The 16,040-nt window shown below is 42.1% G+C and overlaps 1 protein-coding gene, 1 long non-coding RNA gene and 1 pseudogene across 3 annotated transcripts; 2 read left to right on the top strand and 1 right to left on the bottom strand.

Annotated features, from left to right (window-relative positions):
* The first annotated feature begins 522 nt into the window (after positions 1 to 522).
* LOC111272728 (U2 snRNP-associated SURP motif-containing protein pseudogene) lies at positions 523 to 4,920 on the top strand (annotated as a pseudogene). Its single transcript, XR_015315821.1, has 3 exons — positions 523 to 769; positions 1,339 to 1,492; positions 1,878 to 4,920. The product of XR_015315821.1 is annotated as a U2 snRNP-associated SURP motif-containing protein pseudogene (transcript).
* A 2,212-nt stretch (positions 4,921 to 7,132) lies between these two features.
* LOC111272725 (uncharacterized) lies at positions 7,133 to 15,343 on the top strand. Its single transcript, XM_086973376.1, has 10 exons — positions 7,133 to 7,531; positions 9,083 to 9,315; positions 9,841 to 10,020; positions 10,541 to 10,714; positions 10,974 to 11,170; positions 11,431 to 12,545; positions 12,757 to 13,130; positions 13,547 to 13,925; positions 14,316 to 14,584; positions 15,023 to 15,343. Exons 2-10 carry the CDS (start codon positions 9,097 to 9,099, stop codon positions 15,146 to 15,148), a joined length of 3,033 nt encoding a protein of 1,010 aa, XP_086829502.1. The 5' UTR covers positions 7,133 to 7,531; positions 9,083 to 9,096; the 3' UTR covers positions 15,149 to 15,343.
* Positions 7,585 to 9,133, bottom strand: LOC111272727 (uncharacterized). The gene is made up of 2 exons (XR_002687694.1): positions 9,054 to 9,133; positions 7,585 to 7,993 (listed from the first exon to the last, which is right to left on the bottom strand). It is a non-coding gene; the product is annotated as an uncharacterized LOC111272727 (long non-coding RNA).
* Positions 15,344 to 16,040: the final 697 nt, after the last annotated feature.

Here is a 16,040-nt window from a genome sequence, read left to right as displayed (position 1 = left end):
TATTTTTTTGAAAAAATATTGGCAAAAACGTGATTTTATTCAAAAATTTAAACGGAAAGGGTTTCTCACTATTCGTAACAAAACACAACAATGTGAAATTGCTTGCCCATAAAATGTTTGCATGATGCTCTGTATAATTTACATAAATATGAATATATCTGTACTGATCTTCATTTACTTTTCTCCCAGGTTCTAACCCATACTCATCTCAGAGCATTTGAAATTATAATCTGCCTCACACCTGTAAGTTGGCAAGTGAAAGCCTGGCTACAAGCTTGTCGCACTCATTATTTTTTACAATGCGAAAGCAGTTCCAAGTTATCTATTTTGCTACATTACCGCTGCAATTTAATTCAGTGTTTGAAATAATTTCCTTCAGATTATCACACGTCAAAATGGTTGCACTAGAATGCAACGCAGCAACGAACCTTCGTTCGTAGGTCCTAGTTAACCGATGCCGGGATTTAAACGTTCGCGCCTATGTACGCGTGAGGAGGCTCACAATCCCACACACGCTACCCCCTCTAAATATGCTTTACATGCTCACCGTTTCGAATTAGAAGTAAATCATAACAAATGTGGAGAAATTCGCAGCTACGACAGTGAAAACCTATTGCTTCTAATCGCCGGTTAATTAGAGCGATGCTAAGAAAGTGTTGCGCGGAAGATACATTTCTGGAAGCATCACACGCCATTGAAGGCATTTAGGACCCTGTTCCAATGTAGTTCCATTGGTTAGACCGATCTTCGAACCGTGGCTGTCCTGAATGTATGTGCATGTTTCTGAAAGTATGGATTAGCATTTTAATGACACCGGCGACTAGCCGTTATGCTTCTATCAGTTCATCCCTTAAACGTCGAATTTTAAATCCTATTATAATGCATTATTATCGACTCTAAAACTGGGATATGATATAAAATTGATTCAAATATTCGACGAACAAGATAACGGGAGTCCAGAAATAATAAGGGTCGTGAATATCCGTAATAAAATGAAACAGATTACTGTCAAAATGTCTGGTTTTATGAAAAATAATGAACACATAGCGTGCCGCACTCAGTTTTGTTTATAGCTAAAGTTGTATTTGTTTTTATAAGCCTAAAAAGCGAAACGACATTTGTCGCTCTGATCTTCCGCACTTGTCATAATTTTGACTTACTATGAGATTAACTTGCCCATTATTTTATCAAAAAATTGTATACAGTAAGGCTCCAACAGCAACTGATTAATTAGTCAAGTGGTAGGTTCTATTGACTAATTTCCATTTTCATTTCTCAAAGATCTGCTAGTCTATAGATTGCCTAATTACACGATTCCTCTTTTTAATGGTTTCGCAGACAACGCATCCGACATGAACCTAAACGGACGGATCTCTGTCTGTAATTGCAGAAGACCAGTCAAGTACCATTTTAAAGAACATAGTCTTGACTTAAAAATTAAGATGGTCTTCAAGAGGTGAACTTGTTAATACGTGTCTTCGACAACACACAGGTACGATCCGCCCCGGTTTCTATGGATGTCATGCCCCTCTCAGTATGTCTTACACAATTACCCTGCTTACTTTTATTTATTAGCGTTTAATATTCTTTCGATAATAACATATTTATGGGTATACAATATAGTGGAAAACCATGGAAGTCTACTGCGTACGTGCCATTTTATATATAACCTCGAGATAAAAAAATTCTGCATCGGTCAATTAAGAGAGATATATCTAATTTAAAAACACATAGGCACATCTTACTGGCGTTCTTAATAGTATGCACTTTGTGTGTATGTGATGTCCACAAACTTTATTGAATAAACAATCAAATATTTTTATTTTTTTATGCTTAAAAGCATTTGATTCTTTTTTGACTTTACTGTCCATTTGCAGATGTCAGGCGGAAAAAAAATTCCGATAAAATCTTTTAGCCTCGGCCTAGGCTCGACAAACAAACGGCTTCAGCAGCACAAAGCTGAAAAGGCTCGTCAAGAGGAAGAGTCCAAAGCGGCCGCTGCAGCGTACCAAGAGTTCGTTGCATCTTTTGAAAATGATAAGAACAAGCCGAAAACATTCGTCAAAGGGGGTGTCGTAGCTTCCGGCTCAGGAGAGTGTGAAGTCGCCAAACGCGAGTTGTACAAACCACCACGTCTCGAAGAGTTAGAAAAACGGGCCGCCAAAGCTACCTTAACTGGAGTTTCGCCGACTCCGTCGGAGAGCAAACCCGCAAAGCCTGGCCGCAAAAAAGATGAACCAAAAAAAAAGTCCCAGCTCGACCTGTTTCTTGAAGAACTAAAGATTAAACAAGAAAAGCGTGATGAACACAACAGATCAAAAAACGTCATCAAGGGCCAGCTGGTTGATGATCCAAAGGAAACGTCTTCTTCGCATCGATCTTTACGAAGCTCAAATAATTCCCAACTTTCACCTGAACATGTCGTTAGAACAACTTCGTCGAATAGTGAGTCCTCAGTGGCTCGCAAGTATCACACGGCATACGATTCAGATGATCCCAACACAACCAATCTGTACTTGTCGAGTCTTGATCCGGGCCTCACTGAAAAAGATCTATGCGACATTTTCGGTATATACGGCCCGCTCGCCTCGGTCAAGATCATGTGGCCTCGCACGGATGAGGAGCGAAAGAAGAACCGAAATTACGGCTTCGTTGCGTTTATGTGTCGAAGGGATGCTGAGCGTGCTATATCGCTAATGCAAGGAAAAATGGTGCGCGGATTGGAGATGCGAATGTCATGGTCGAAGGCCGTAGTCATACCCCCTGTTCCATACTATATCCCACCTGTGATGACTCATCTCACAACTCCCCCTCCACCGTCAGGGTTACCATTTAATTGTCAGCCTCCACCCGATAAAGCGATGCCCATCGAGCAGGCTCAATGTTTACCGGACGACGCGGACGAACTTCACGAGCTGGTGGAAGCTTCGACGATTCGAGTAGTGGCACCTAGCGATCGCCAATTATTGAGCCTCATACACCGAATGGTGGAGTTTGTTGTGCGTGAAGGTCCCCTGTTCGAAGCGCTTGTGATGAGCAAGGAATTCGATAATCCGCTGTATCGTTTCCTGTTCGATTTCCAGTGTCCCGCCCACATCTACTATCGGTGGCGGCTATTTTCTATTCTACAGGGTGACCATCCGACAACGTACCGTTTAAAAAAGTTTCGACTCTTTGAAGGTGGATCTTGGTGGAAGCCACCTGTGCCGAACCCGTGGACCAGAGGGATGCCGGAACATCTCTTCAGGAAGATAGAATCCGAAAGGCAGAAGGACGCAAAATCTGAGGGTGATCCGGCTACTGGAAAACTCGAATCTCGGCAACGCGTGAAACTTGAGCATCTGGTGCGTACATTGACACCTGAAAGAAAGCGAATAGGCGAGGTAATGTTATACTGCATTGAGCATGCATTCGCTGCCGAGGAAATAGTCGATCTGATAATGGATTCGCTCGAATTGTCGGAAACACCGCTGTTTAAGAAAATCGCTCGTTTCTACCTCGTATCTGATCTGGTGTACAATAGTAGCGTAAGGATGCCAAACGCCAAGTTTTATCGGCCAGCTTTTGAGCCTCTCGTACTTCGAATGATTAAAGCTCTCAACGCGACGTACGAATCAATCGAGGACAAAGAGACAGCTGACCAGTTCAGGCAGCGGGTCCTAAACGTTTTGAAGGCTTGGCAAAATTGGTCTCTATACCCTAACGATTTCTTACTCCAAATGCAAAATACATTTATGGGATTCGACAAGAAGCCTTTAGTCGATGTGGATCCCGACGAAGATCAGGATACAAGCAGTGAAAAGGATGAGAAGGAGAAAGGCGAAGAACCCGACCCATTAATACCAGAATCTGCCCCAAAGACTGCTCAAAAAATGAACCTAGCAAGACTTGTCGGTTACGGAAGTGACGATAGCGATCAGGAAACATCAACGTCGGTTAAAGTATCTGAACAATCTCAACCGCCACAGGCTGGAAAACTCAAATTTCTTGCAAGTAAGTGGGAAACCATTGACCCAAAAGTGGTCGAGGAACAAGCTGTCACCACATCCAAATGGGATATGTTCGAGGATGACAAAAGCAAAGATAAAGATAAGGACAAGCAACATCCAAGTCGTTCAGGTATCTTAGGCGTGCTATCAACGATAGGCCAGGACCCTGACGAGGACTCAGACTCCGAGGGAAGTCAAGGGGCGGCAGAGCAGGATGACGTGAAGCGGCGGGCTAAGCTTCGTGATATCGAATGTAAGGTGCTCAAGTTTCAGGACGAGCTGGAAAAGAAGCGTCGCAATACTCGTTCTGAAATTCAGGAACAGTGTCGGGAGTTTCGCGCAAATTTGGTTCGACGTATGGACGATGACGATAAGACGAAGAAAAGCACTAGAGAACGCCGCGGAGGAGACAAACAGGAAAAAGAGAGGGACTCGAATAACAGAAGCAGGGAACAAAACAGCGGAGAAAGAAATAACTGCAAAAAATATGGGAGCGATGACGAACGACAGGACCGAAAGCGGGAAAGAAACAAAGCCGATAGACGGCGTCGAAGTCCATCTACAACTCCACCGTCTTCACGAAGGCGAAGTCCTTCATCACCAAGAAAAAAGTCCCCGTCACCCTATCGAAAACGGAGCAAGTACTAGGAAAAACTTGACACCAACCGGTAAACGTTTGTGTCAGGTTACGATCGAATAAAGTATGAGAAGCAATCATGGTGCGTGGATTCTTGTACAGTTTTTTTGTAAATTAAGTATATGCACACTTGACGATAATAATAATAACAAAAAGTGTAAATTAGCAAAAATAAAAACTGTCATGTAAAAACACAAGAACGACAACACATATAATTATTTTGCTTAATATTATATTGTTCATATTCTTTTCTATACGGAAATAAAGCAAAGTACATCGCTGTTTAACAACAAAGTATTTGCATTTTACGTTACCTCAGTTTTTATGTTGTTCACTATCACTTAACACTTGCTTGAATCCTATATTAATTCAATTGTCGAAAGTTCGCCAATTGGATAATTCGATATCCAATACTGTACGCATTTAAAGCTTTTTGAAAGGGCAAGTAAACTATCAAAAAGAACGAAAGTAAAGAGCCAAAGGTATGGACATTATAGACGAGTAGCCGTGTGGTCTTCTAATCTATTTTGTTCTTAATAGAAGTTTATATAATTTCACTCAGGTTCTATTATGAAAGCACTAGGAAGTATAATTTTTTTGTACAAAACCAGTGCTTGACCTTTCGAAAGCTATTCAGTGTGCGGTTTTAATAAGTAATAACAGTTCAACCATTCAATCAAGTATTATATATAGGGAATGGGGTACACTTTATGTGAAACGTCCCGACGTGAAACTAGCTAATGGGGTAACGCCAATACGTGCAAATATTATTTTTGGTGACAATTCTATATTGGCCTTCTTTGAAATTTCTGTCCTTAAGGTTAAACCGTTTCTCATTACATTAAGTGACAGTAAACCTTAAGACCGGCACATCCAAATGCGATAATAAAAACACAACCTACTGAAGATCATCACTTAAATAAATGCGTCAAGTTTTACGTCTCGTACTGAAGCCGTCACACATTACCAAAGATATTAATGCCTCTTCTGTAAGACTGTATGTTGTACAATCTTTGTCAATTACTGTAAAACAAATGATACAGATTTGAGTTATGAATCTGACGGTGATGAAAACATATTACTTTTTCTCAAAAGTATTATGTTGCCGGGTTTAACCCAAAAATAAAACAGCTAAGTATCCTGAAAACATCCGTACAGCACCGAATTTTTCTATCTGAGGATCAAGCTGTCTTTCTTGGAGTAAACTATTTGAAATAGAGAAAATCTCCGAGAGATACCCTTTTTCTTGGCACTGCAATTGACGCTCTCCAGATCTGTCATTCTCTTTGTTCGCCAGTTAACCACTTTGAGTCGACTCTGATTAGCGGCAATATGTAGGAAGACGACTTACCCGAGCCACTCGCTACAGCTCAGATTCTATTTCTCAGTGCATCCGGCTGCTATATGCTGGTGAAAAGCAGCGTTAGATTACGAGTGGCCTTTCTTCGAGGTACAGGACAACAGGACCAAATACATCGGCATTAATGATGAACATGCACAACTGACTTGGTCGCCGTCGTTTACCGATAGAATGTTTTGTTGAAACTGTTCAGCGCCTTGCGCAACGCTATTAAGTCAAAGTGATTATAGTAAGACTGTTTCAATAACTTGATTAACTATACAAATAAGAAAGATCTGTAGACATTTCGTTTTCCCCTTTTCAATGTAGATTTGGCTACATGATTTTTTTGTAAGGGTATATTAAGCATTGGATTATTCGATGTGGGGGGACAGCGTGGCTAAATGGTTTTAGATCACTTTCATGGCAAATGATCCACCAACAGCATGGACGGAAACCAACTGACCGAAACTTAAAGAGTGATGGCTTGCTCTCAGATGGAAAATGGTAAACTCGCCTGTAAGCCAAGATAGCAGTAGTGGTGTGTCACATGGCAAGAGCCGTTCTAAGAGCGTTTTAAGGCTCATTCTGTGGGCATTATTCGCAAACTAGTTTATCAACTTCCTTTTATGAGATACTCACAGGGCATTTGCACTTGTAAGTTTTTTTTATTCTTAATAGAAGTTTTTATTCTTTCTGTACACAAAAAGGGCGCCCTAGTTTCAAGAAATCAATGCTCCAAAAGCACGCGCTGATTGATAAGGATCGAATGCGTATACGATACTATTTAGTTAAGTAAATCGTTGATATAAATAAGTAAAAGTTTTTACCAATCCAACAATGCTTGTGAACTGATGTATACCAATCCAGGCCTTAACCAGTGGCATAAGAAGACTTAAATTTCAAGTATTTGTACAGCTATAGCTGTCAACCATGCCATTCAAATTTACTAAGTGTGTAAAGTTTTTTGGATATGCAATCTACCGTCGCTGCTTATCCTGTAAATATACATTTAGATAGTTATATTGGTTGACGAGGAGCTATTTAAAAGTGTATCTCGGACGACATCAAACTTTTGTTAAAGTTGCACTGACCGTTAAGTCTTAGTCAATAATCCCACATTGGTATCATATCTCTGTAACAGCTTGAAAACGACAAATTTTATGAGCTGACTATTCCGTTTTTATTTCTTCCTTTTTCTACCAAATTTTGAATGTGCGCGCCAACATTCTCCCAAAACCACACGCAGTGCCTTCACTCACTAAGCTTTCGCGGCGCTGTTTGTTGTTTCGAATCAAAAGTGGGATCGCAGCACATTCCGGAGTAGTTCTGTGTAGAGTAGCCCATTTGATAGTAGAAAGTCTGCGTATATGCCCATCCACACCTCTCTTGCATGCGACATGGTTACTAAGGGTTGTGTAGCAAAAAATTTCCGATGTAGCACGACGCCATAGAGAACCGAATCTATGTACGAAACGTCTCCGCTAATGTAGTGTCATCGACCAGATCAGCCTTGGAAAGCTCTTCCAGAGCAATCACAGTCCCAAGCGGTGGACGACAAAACAGGTGTGTGTATATATGTGTACGCTTCTATCAAGGTCTCAATAATGCCGCTATCATTATGTTTTTACCAGCGCATTTATTGAGCGTAAATTCTTACGAAATACGGGCAAGTATTTTAGTGCAACCGTATATTAGCACCGAATCAACTCTTACGACACTTCTACAGCGCTTCGCTGATAGATGATGTACACAGAGCGGGCTGTCATCGGTGAATTCGGCTTGAAAGCTTGGCGGGCTCAGCTGCTAGTTTCCACAAACAATCACACTTTAGATAACCATTAAAATTCTGTAAGAAGCAATTAGGCAGCGATGCATCCTGTTGATACAACAGTGCTTTCCTCTTGACGCTCGCAGCTAGTAGTACCTTGAGATGCGTTGATCATAGGCTAAAAGCTTCGGACCTTGTCGGAAGTCCAGTGTGATTAGATTAACTTAGTTTAGATCTTCATTGAGATGAGGTGAAGTCTGAAGAAGAAGAAAGAAATGACAATTAAATAGAAAAGAAGAAACGGTAGAAGTCCACTTTTATACCATCCCCTTTCATTAGTTTGTTTGCGCCACTGTATGCACGGATGCCGGCGTCTGATGGCGGTTTGGAGTGGTGGACGCGATGACACTTCACGATCCCCTTGCAGCTTTTAGTTGCGCTGATTTGTATCACTCATCCGTTATCCTCTCGTGTCAAGCAAACAGTTGTTGACAGCCGACCAGAACTTTATCACTATTTATACTGGGAAGTGTGTGTGATTTGCAATTAGTATACCAATGTGTTAGGATGTTTATGGAGGCAAAAATAGGGTTGAAAATTCAGGGATCGCGTCCGACAGGACGAGTGGTTGTAGCGGATGTAGAAGAGTCTTCTTGTTTACTTAATCGAGTAGATCCTGTTCAGTTGTCAGGTACTAGGGGTCATTCTAGTGGCCATAAAAGATCAACGAAAAAATATTGTACGTGATGACTAGGAATAAGCTTATTTATTACGCTTAATAGCTGTGTATTTTTGGTGTACAGTGTTACGTTACGATATTACGAAAATCTGTGACACTAGAACTTGTTTTGGGTTTGTGAAGGTGACCTTTTCTTTGAATTGTGAAGGTTTAATCTGTGGCTATATTCGCTACTATGTATTATGTGTCCACAAGATTCATATAATATAACTAGTGTAAGTTGTCTAATCCACTAAAGTTCACACAAGTCGCAGTATTAGTTTCAATAGCAAATAGAAGTTCAATAGCAAAACGATCATGTATTTCTACATGTATGCATGTTTTATGCTAAAGCAGTATGACTCATGAGTACATTTGAATGACATCACCACACCGTGCTTTAGCTAGTCTATTCAGTCCATTTAACCCAAACAACTAGTCTGGATATTTCTAGCAGCAATCATTTATGATCACTTGAATAATAATTTAATTTTAATAATTTTGATGGATATTACCAAAGCAAACGTTAACCTAACTATTGTATCAGGAGCTTGAAAATTCAACTGAAAAAAGCTTTTTTAAGAACAAAGCATGTGCACCATTGTGCTAATCCTTGATGACTTCTTAGACGACATCGCAGTGATGAATCCGAAGAGAAGGGCTTCTGCCTGTGACCGGCGATCGCCCGACGTCTATTCCACATCAAGCGCGGCATCGTCGACTAAAAACACAAATAGTACTTCACAACACCATCACGCGAGCCAAGCAGCAACCACCCTTCACGGAGCACGGCCTCGATTTGATCTTCAGGATTGTCTCCGAGAGATGAACTCAGTCATGCGAGTTCTCGACAATGCACAGGTATGATGCAGTCGGTGGTTGTGCTTTTTGCCTAGCCCCTTTATATATATATATAAGGCTTACATAGCTAAAAATATTATATGGCTAACAATAAGTTACAATACAAAAAATATAGCGGTATACACAGGGTGGAGCACTAACCACCTGGCAAACTTTAGGCCTTCAGCAAAGTTAATACATTCATTTATTCACTTACATACTATAGAATGCACACATTTCTCGCTAAACAGTAGGTAATAGTTTGAAACAAGCGTTAGTTTTGTCACCACTGCGATAAGCAAATGTAATACCGGCATATGATTGTTAAGAGATTGCGTCTATTTTATATACATATTTCGTCTTTCGAAGGCGTTTTCTTTTTTCTACTAACCAAACGAATCGGAAGCAAACAATGTATCTGTTGGACTATGCACAATATAACGTTAAGCGTAACGCGTTCTATGACTATCTTATGGATCGCGGCCGAGTTTTGTGATCAGTTTCACCTACTTCGTTTTTCGCATCATCGCTTCTGTCTGTTTTTAGTTGGATCCCCAAATGCGTCTGGACGAGTTGAACTCTATTCTTAACGGTGGTACAGGCGGTGTCGCTGATAATTGTGGCGAGACATTAACTCCGCTTTCAATGTCCGCTACTCGCGAACTCGATACGTTATTACGAAACCAGCAGAGTTTGCTTCGGCAGATCGCCGATAGCCGCTCACAGGTGAACAACATACGACAACTGAATCTGTATCGACTGTATAATTATGCTAATGTCATATTCTTATTACAGTGGTATAAGGTGTATCGTATTTTACTAGTTATAAAACATTCATGCACTATCAGACTCTATGATATAGCGTAGCCGTAAAGACTGGAGAAGATGAACAATCGTTAAATCTACTTTGTTAATATTATCATTACTATAATAATTATTGTTATTTCATCCTTATATTTACGAGATTACAAACGCTATTTTAGGGCAACTACAAAGGTGGCATGATATGTTTTGACTAATTATTTCATTATGTTTTAACTCTGTTTCTGTATTTTTATCGCTGCCATGCAGCATTTTTTAGTATAATTTACGTTATAAAGAAATATGAGAGTATAAGACCGCATCAATTTACGTGTGTTCAACCAATTTAGAACCTGAACCCAATTTTCGTGTGAAGTATGAAAAATTAGGTTTGCCTAGTTTTGCCTACTCACTTCTTCGTGTCTTCGTTTTATGTTCTTGGAAGCTCACGGCTCTAGAGTATCAATATCAGCAGGCGGGTGGAGGTCTTCAGACTAATGGATGCGGTTTGCGCTCAGCGGTGCCCTTAAAAGTCGGTCGCGGCGGTGCTCAAGAAATGAATGCGGCCGTTCGAGTGTCTAATGACGCCAACGCGCTTGTTGAGCGCCTTCGTGCACAGGTACTAGGCGTGTGCTTACATTTATGATCGTTTTTAGCGGTCTTGTCTTGTTAAGCCAGTTCATGCCCTCGAAAATATTAATATAATATCTATAATATTTCTATAATACCAGTGGTTTAAGTCCCGAGACAAAACATAGGCATTTATCGAGGTGTAAGGTAATGAACGACGAACGAGGCACTGATCTATAGGTGCTTGTAGCTGCATCTTAATTTGCTGATCACTTTCCGCCTATGATTTCTGTTACAAAATTGTACAGGTTCAAGAAACTGCAGAAGAGTACAGAAGAGCTCAAGGGGCACTTGAAAACGTTCGACTTACCCAGCGAACAGCCGCCGCGGCGAGTAGAGCCCCAATGGACTCATATGGTGAGCTAGAAGAGGAAGATGTTTTCGAGAGAGCCGATCCCGAAGGCGATGCGCCCGTGTCCGACGATAACAAAATCGGCAATATGCAGTGAGTATAAATATAATCCAGTTGTCAATTGGTGCTGGTGAAAATATATCAATTATGGGTAAGCATTTCAGTGGTTCACAATAGAGCTAAACTTCACCTTTGTTAAGAACGTTATAGATAATTATTGTTAACATTATCTCACCTACGTATATCAAAGAAAAGTTATTATAAATCTTATATTGAAAGTTCAAAAAATCGGTTGTAGATCAGCATCATATCTTTCTATAAATGCCACCATTATTTATGCGTACTTTATCTAGATCGTCAAACTTGAGATTCACTCGTCGCTTAGTGCCGCATGGGGCACCGATAAGCACGCCGTACACATCGGCCGTCACTCCCTTTGAGTTTCCCGATACCCCAGAGCACTCTGATATCGAAGACAAGGTCCGTAAACTTAATGAGACAAAACAGCAAATCGATGCTTTGCGCGGCATGATCAGTAAGCTTGAGGGTCGTGGAGGTCCTGTTCCTTCTAGAACGACACCGCGGCCAGTTCCCGTCTACGGAACGCCGACCGTAGGAATACCAACGAGCTTTAGCCAACCGACCGTGAATCCGGCACAACAACGGCGCCGCCAACAGCTCCACGAAATCAATCGTTCACCGCAGAATATCGAAACGCTGATTCAGCGAGAGGTAACGCAACAAAACCAAACACCACTTCACACCAACGCGGGGACCGGTACTTCTAATTCGACCACAGCTTCAGGGTCCGCCCCGTTACCAGGACAGGTTGCATGTCGCGCAGGAGCCTCATCCCTGAGCCAGTTGCATCAAAGCGCTACCAAGAGGAATCTCTCAGTGAGCTGTGACCAGAACCAGAACAACGCGTTGCGCACAGGCGTTCGACCACGATTCAACTCGTGCAACAACATCGTCCAACCACCAGAAGTTCATACGTCTCATGAGTTACATGGTGCCTGGGTGGAAGGCTATAACTATCAGTACAACCATCTAATGCTAGATGTACCGCCGGGATACACTCAGCAGGGATCGCAGCCGAGGAGCCTGACTGAGGCAGCCACCTGGGGTGGTTCCAGTACTCAGGATAATTCAGACAATGGCGAAGTTGCATCCGATGATTGTACTGACTCGGAGATGGAGCGATTAGCTGGAGGTGGTGCCGTGGGCGGGGACACATTGGCTGATCTAGACCCAGCGGCGGCAGCGGCTGCTACGGGACCCAGAATTCTGCGAGGGGCTCAGCCCAAGGTCCGTGAAGAGCCTGCCGGAGCTGTTGGTATTAATGGGAACGGAAACGCCTGCGATCACTGTGGCCATCTTGGGACGTATACGCAAATGTTGACCCTCAGCTTAGTTCAAGCGAATGAGGTTATCAATGGACAACAGCGGGAGATTGAGCGACTGAGGGGTAGGTTAGAAAAGTAGACTCGTTAAAATCGTCTCTGTTTATAGTTGTGCCAAATTTTTGAAAAGACATACACTTACGCGTTTTTGTGTCCTATTATTTATTGGAAAAATTGCTCATTATTGGTTACTCATACGAATTCCGATGTTACTACTGTAAAGACGCTAGCAATAAACGACAATATTTGTTCCGTGCCCATTTTTCTTGTTCACAGCCGCTCTCATGCGTCCTCCAGTCAACGATGTCGTTGGGTTTTCATCCCGATTGTGCCCCTTAAACAACCAGGTTACTCCTGGTTTGCGCGCCAACAATTACGTAGACAACCTCAAGAGCCTGTCGACTTTAAATTTGCTCAATCAATCAACCGGAGTAGGACTGGCTAATACTCCCATGGTCCCAATGATGGAGAGGCGTCCCGCGCCTTCAGCGCCGCCTGGCGAACGTAACGATCTAGGCAGGGAGGAAGACCGTCGCCGTCGACCAAACAAAAATTCGATGAATAACCAAGTAAATTTCTGTAGCAGCAGCAGCAACAATAATAGCCGATACTCAAGCAATCCCGAACTTAATAATCGCGAAATTGACCCGGTACGACGTCCTTATTTAACGACGTGCTCATTTATGGAATTGTTTAGAAAGTAATGTCCGTTTCTGTAGATTAAGAGCCATTTCGAATTTTTCAATATACTGAATAGCATTAAACACCGTTGGAAAGCTCCTTCTTTTCTTTACACGGCTGTACAAGTTTACAAAGCAGAAGTAACTAAGCGGTCGTCACATCCCTTATAATCCATATATTGTGTAATACACGTTATACATTATTCTTTGTCTGCCTTACGTCATCGGACCGAAGAGGAGCTCCTACTCTGAGTTGGTCGTCTCGTGCGGGACCAAAGAAGTGAAAGGGCGAAAGAAAAAGTGGTTGCCTTCGTTGATGCAATAGCCACTTTCTTCTAATTGGACATTACCTGTACTCTAATTTTTCCATCTGCATTGTTTTGCAGATGGTTACTGCTGGAACTAGCGGAGCGAGCAATGCTGGCATTGTTAATGGAGGCAAAGTTTCTTTGGCGCAACTCTCTCGCGAGCGTCTGGAGATGCAGCCTGCCCTTGATGCCGCCACAGCCTTTCTCACGACGCGAGCTGGCGAACTTTGCACTCCCGATGTGCTCATTCAGACATGCCGTTGCCTGCTCGATCAGCTGACTCCGGCCGGTGTATCGCATAAGCACATTCTGCGTGTACTGCAGCCTATATTAGGTCAGTTTCTAGCGCGGCCCGTCGAACCCAGTCAGATCGTGGAGACTCTCAGTAGCATACTGCAACGAGAGCTCACGCAAATCGCCAAATCTGGAAATGCTAGCCCGCCGGAGAGAACACTGGGTAAGATGTACGGTTGAGTGTATATGCTGACATGATTACGGAGTTCCGTTCTTATGTTATGCCACATTTATATAGATAGCAAGGAGTTAAAATGTCCAAAGAGAAATGGACGATATAAGGCAATTGGTTTATTTAGAAAATGATAAATGAAAAAAATATTTAGAGTCTGATATTAGTTCACCGTGGAGTTACGTGCGACCAGCTTGAACATTGTTAAGACTTATTCCTCAAATATATGCAAAATTGGTTCCCCCTTGCTGACAATGTCGCAGGTAAAGGGGGTATTCGTGCGGTTAGGTTTGAACCCTTATAGACTACTAATTATACTATGATATATAAGGTGATTTGCTAATTATATTATCTAATATTTGGACTTGTGTCAATGTCTAGGTGCTGGCGTTTCAAGTATCTTAGATAGGTCCACTGCTGGTAACGACCAAAATGAAGACACTGAAGGAGCCAGCGGCGGTGACGTAGAAGGGGGAGAAGAAATGATCGAAGCTGATCGGGGTACAGACGATATTCCTCCAGAGATTCCACCACCTCCGGGAGTAGTCTTAGGACCAAGTGATCGTGAGCAGGCCGGGAGCGGTGCCTCGGGGATTTCGATCCCTTCACTCGACCACGTGCCCACTCGTGAAGTCGTGCAACCCATTCAGGTCTGTGCATTACCATATTGCGTTTATATGGGCCTGGATATAATGAAATAATAGATGGATAATTAATAGGAGAAACCGGAATAAGAGTATTGGAATTACTAAGGAGTATAACGATTTGGAGACATTTATATTGGTATTCCTGATAAATAAAAGTATAAGTTAGTGAAAAGAACTCACGGATAGATATCAGTTATATTATTTTTGGTTTATAGTCTTAGTCAATCACAAACTAGACACATATATTCCTCAAATCCCTCTCGGTAGAGAAATCCAGTTATTCACAGCTGTTTTCTTATACAACGGATCAGCATTTAACTAGATACTTCTTTTGGGTTGCGAAAAAATGATAAAAGTGGAAACTATTTATGAAACACATGCGATTTCATAATATACAGAAAGTTAACCTTGGCTTTTATCTTTTTTAATTGACTTCAGCAGGCCAGCGGCGTTAATTCGTTCTCGGTCGTCCCACCAGTTTGCGCGGTCTCTTCGGCATCAGACGCTGCCGAAACAGCCGCTAGCACAACTCAAGATATCAACACCGAACTCGGGGGCGACAACTAGTTACGCAATACTCGTCCCACAATTAGGCTGGTATCTCATAATCTGGTGAGAGAACCACAAGGCCCACCCCTCGTGGGCGTCGTCTGCTCGCGATGGCGAACGCTAATGGAGGAAACAATATATCATCGACTTAAACTGGTGCATTTGTTATTATATGACTATTACGGCGCTTATAAATCATTTTTCTCCCTTGAATGACTGAATGACTGGCACTTGAAGCGGACCAGCTCTGGTTTACGAGGATTTGACACAATGAATAGAATAGGTATAACATAGACTGTAAAATCTCGGTATTTGTCTACGGTTTTCCGGTTCTGTGAGTATGTATCACGCCTTCAACGAGACTGTTTCCGCGCAAAGAACAATAAGTGGCAAAAAAGACGGTACAATAGGGATGAGTGCTCCACTTATAGGAAGCGGCTCCAAATCGAACATCGGTGGTCATCTATGACCACTAATGCAGGACATGATTGCTGAGCGCACCAATTGTCTGCAGATGGCTGTGAGGGTCACGTGTACTGTCGCATACACTTTGCTGACGTACATGTCAGTAGACTACACTTCCCTGCAGTATATCACCACGCAGCCATGCATTACAATTCGCTCGTAAAGCTAAATATGGCTATAGGTGTGCCCTGCTTTTCTATTGATATACATGGTGAAAACAAGTGGAACGCTTCTATTTATGAAATCGAACCGCACACAAGCATTCAAGGTTTGGTGCTGGGCAAACCTCGGATTCGTTCTCGACAACAGTTGACAAGACACATTCAATGAATCGAATGGAAATACTAAAATTTGAAGAAAGCCGTATCGCTTGATGCTTACCAAATGATCGGTGCAAAAAAGCACAAACCTAATAGATCTACAGGTCGGGTGGTAAAAATGCTAT

The sequence above is a fragment of the Varroa jacobsoni genome, unplaced genomic scaffold (assembly GCF_002532875.2).
Source record: "Varroa jacobsoni isolate VJ856 unplaced genomic scaffold, vjacob_1.0 contig03100, whole genome shotgun sequence".
Taxonomy (NCBI): Eukaryota; Metazoa; Arthropoda; class Arachnida; order Mesostigmata; family Varroidae; genus Varroa; species Varroa jacobsoni.
The sequence above is the reverse complement of the archived record's forward strand: the minus strand, read 5'-3'. Positions and strand labels throughout refer to the sequence as shown.

Excerpts from the sequence above, each read along its gene's own strand:
- LOC111272725 (XM_086973376.1), top strand. The coding sequence starts at position 9,097 with ATGAATCCGAAGAGAAGGGCTTCTGCCTGTGACCGGCGATCGCCCGAC. Across the intron at positions 13,131-13,546 it reads ATAATCGCGAAATTGACCCG|ATGGTTACTGCTGGAACTAG; the intron begins GTACGACGTCCT and ends ATTGTTTTGCAG. Across the intron at positions 13,926-14,315 it reads CCCGCCGGAGAGAACACTGG|GTGCTGGCGTTTCAAGTATC; the intron begins GTAAGATGTACG and ends GTCAATGTCTAG.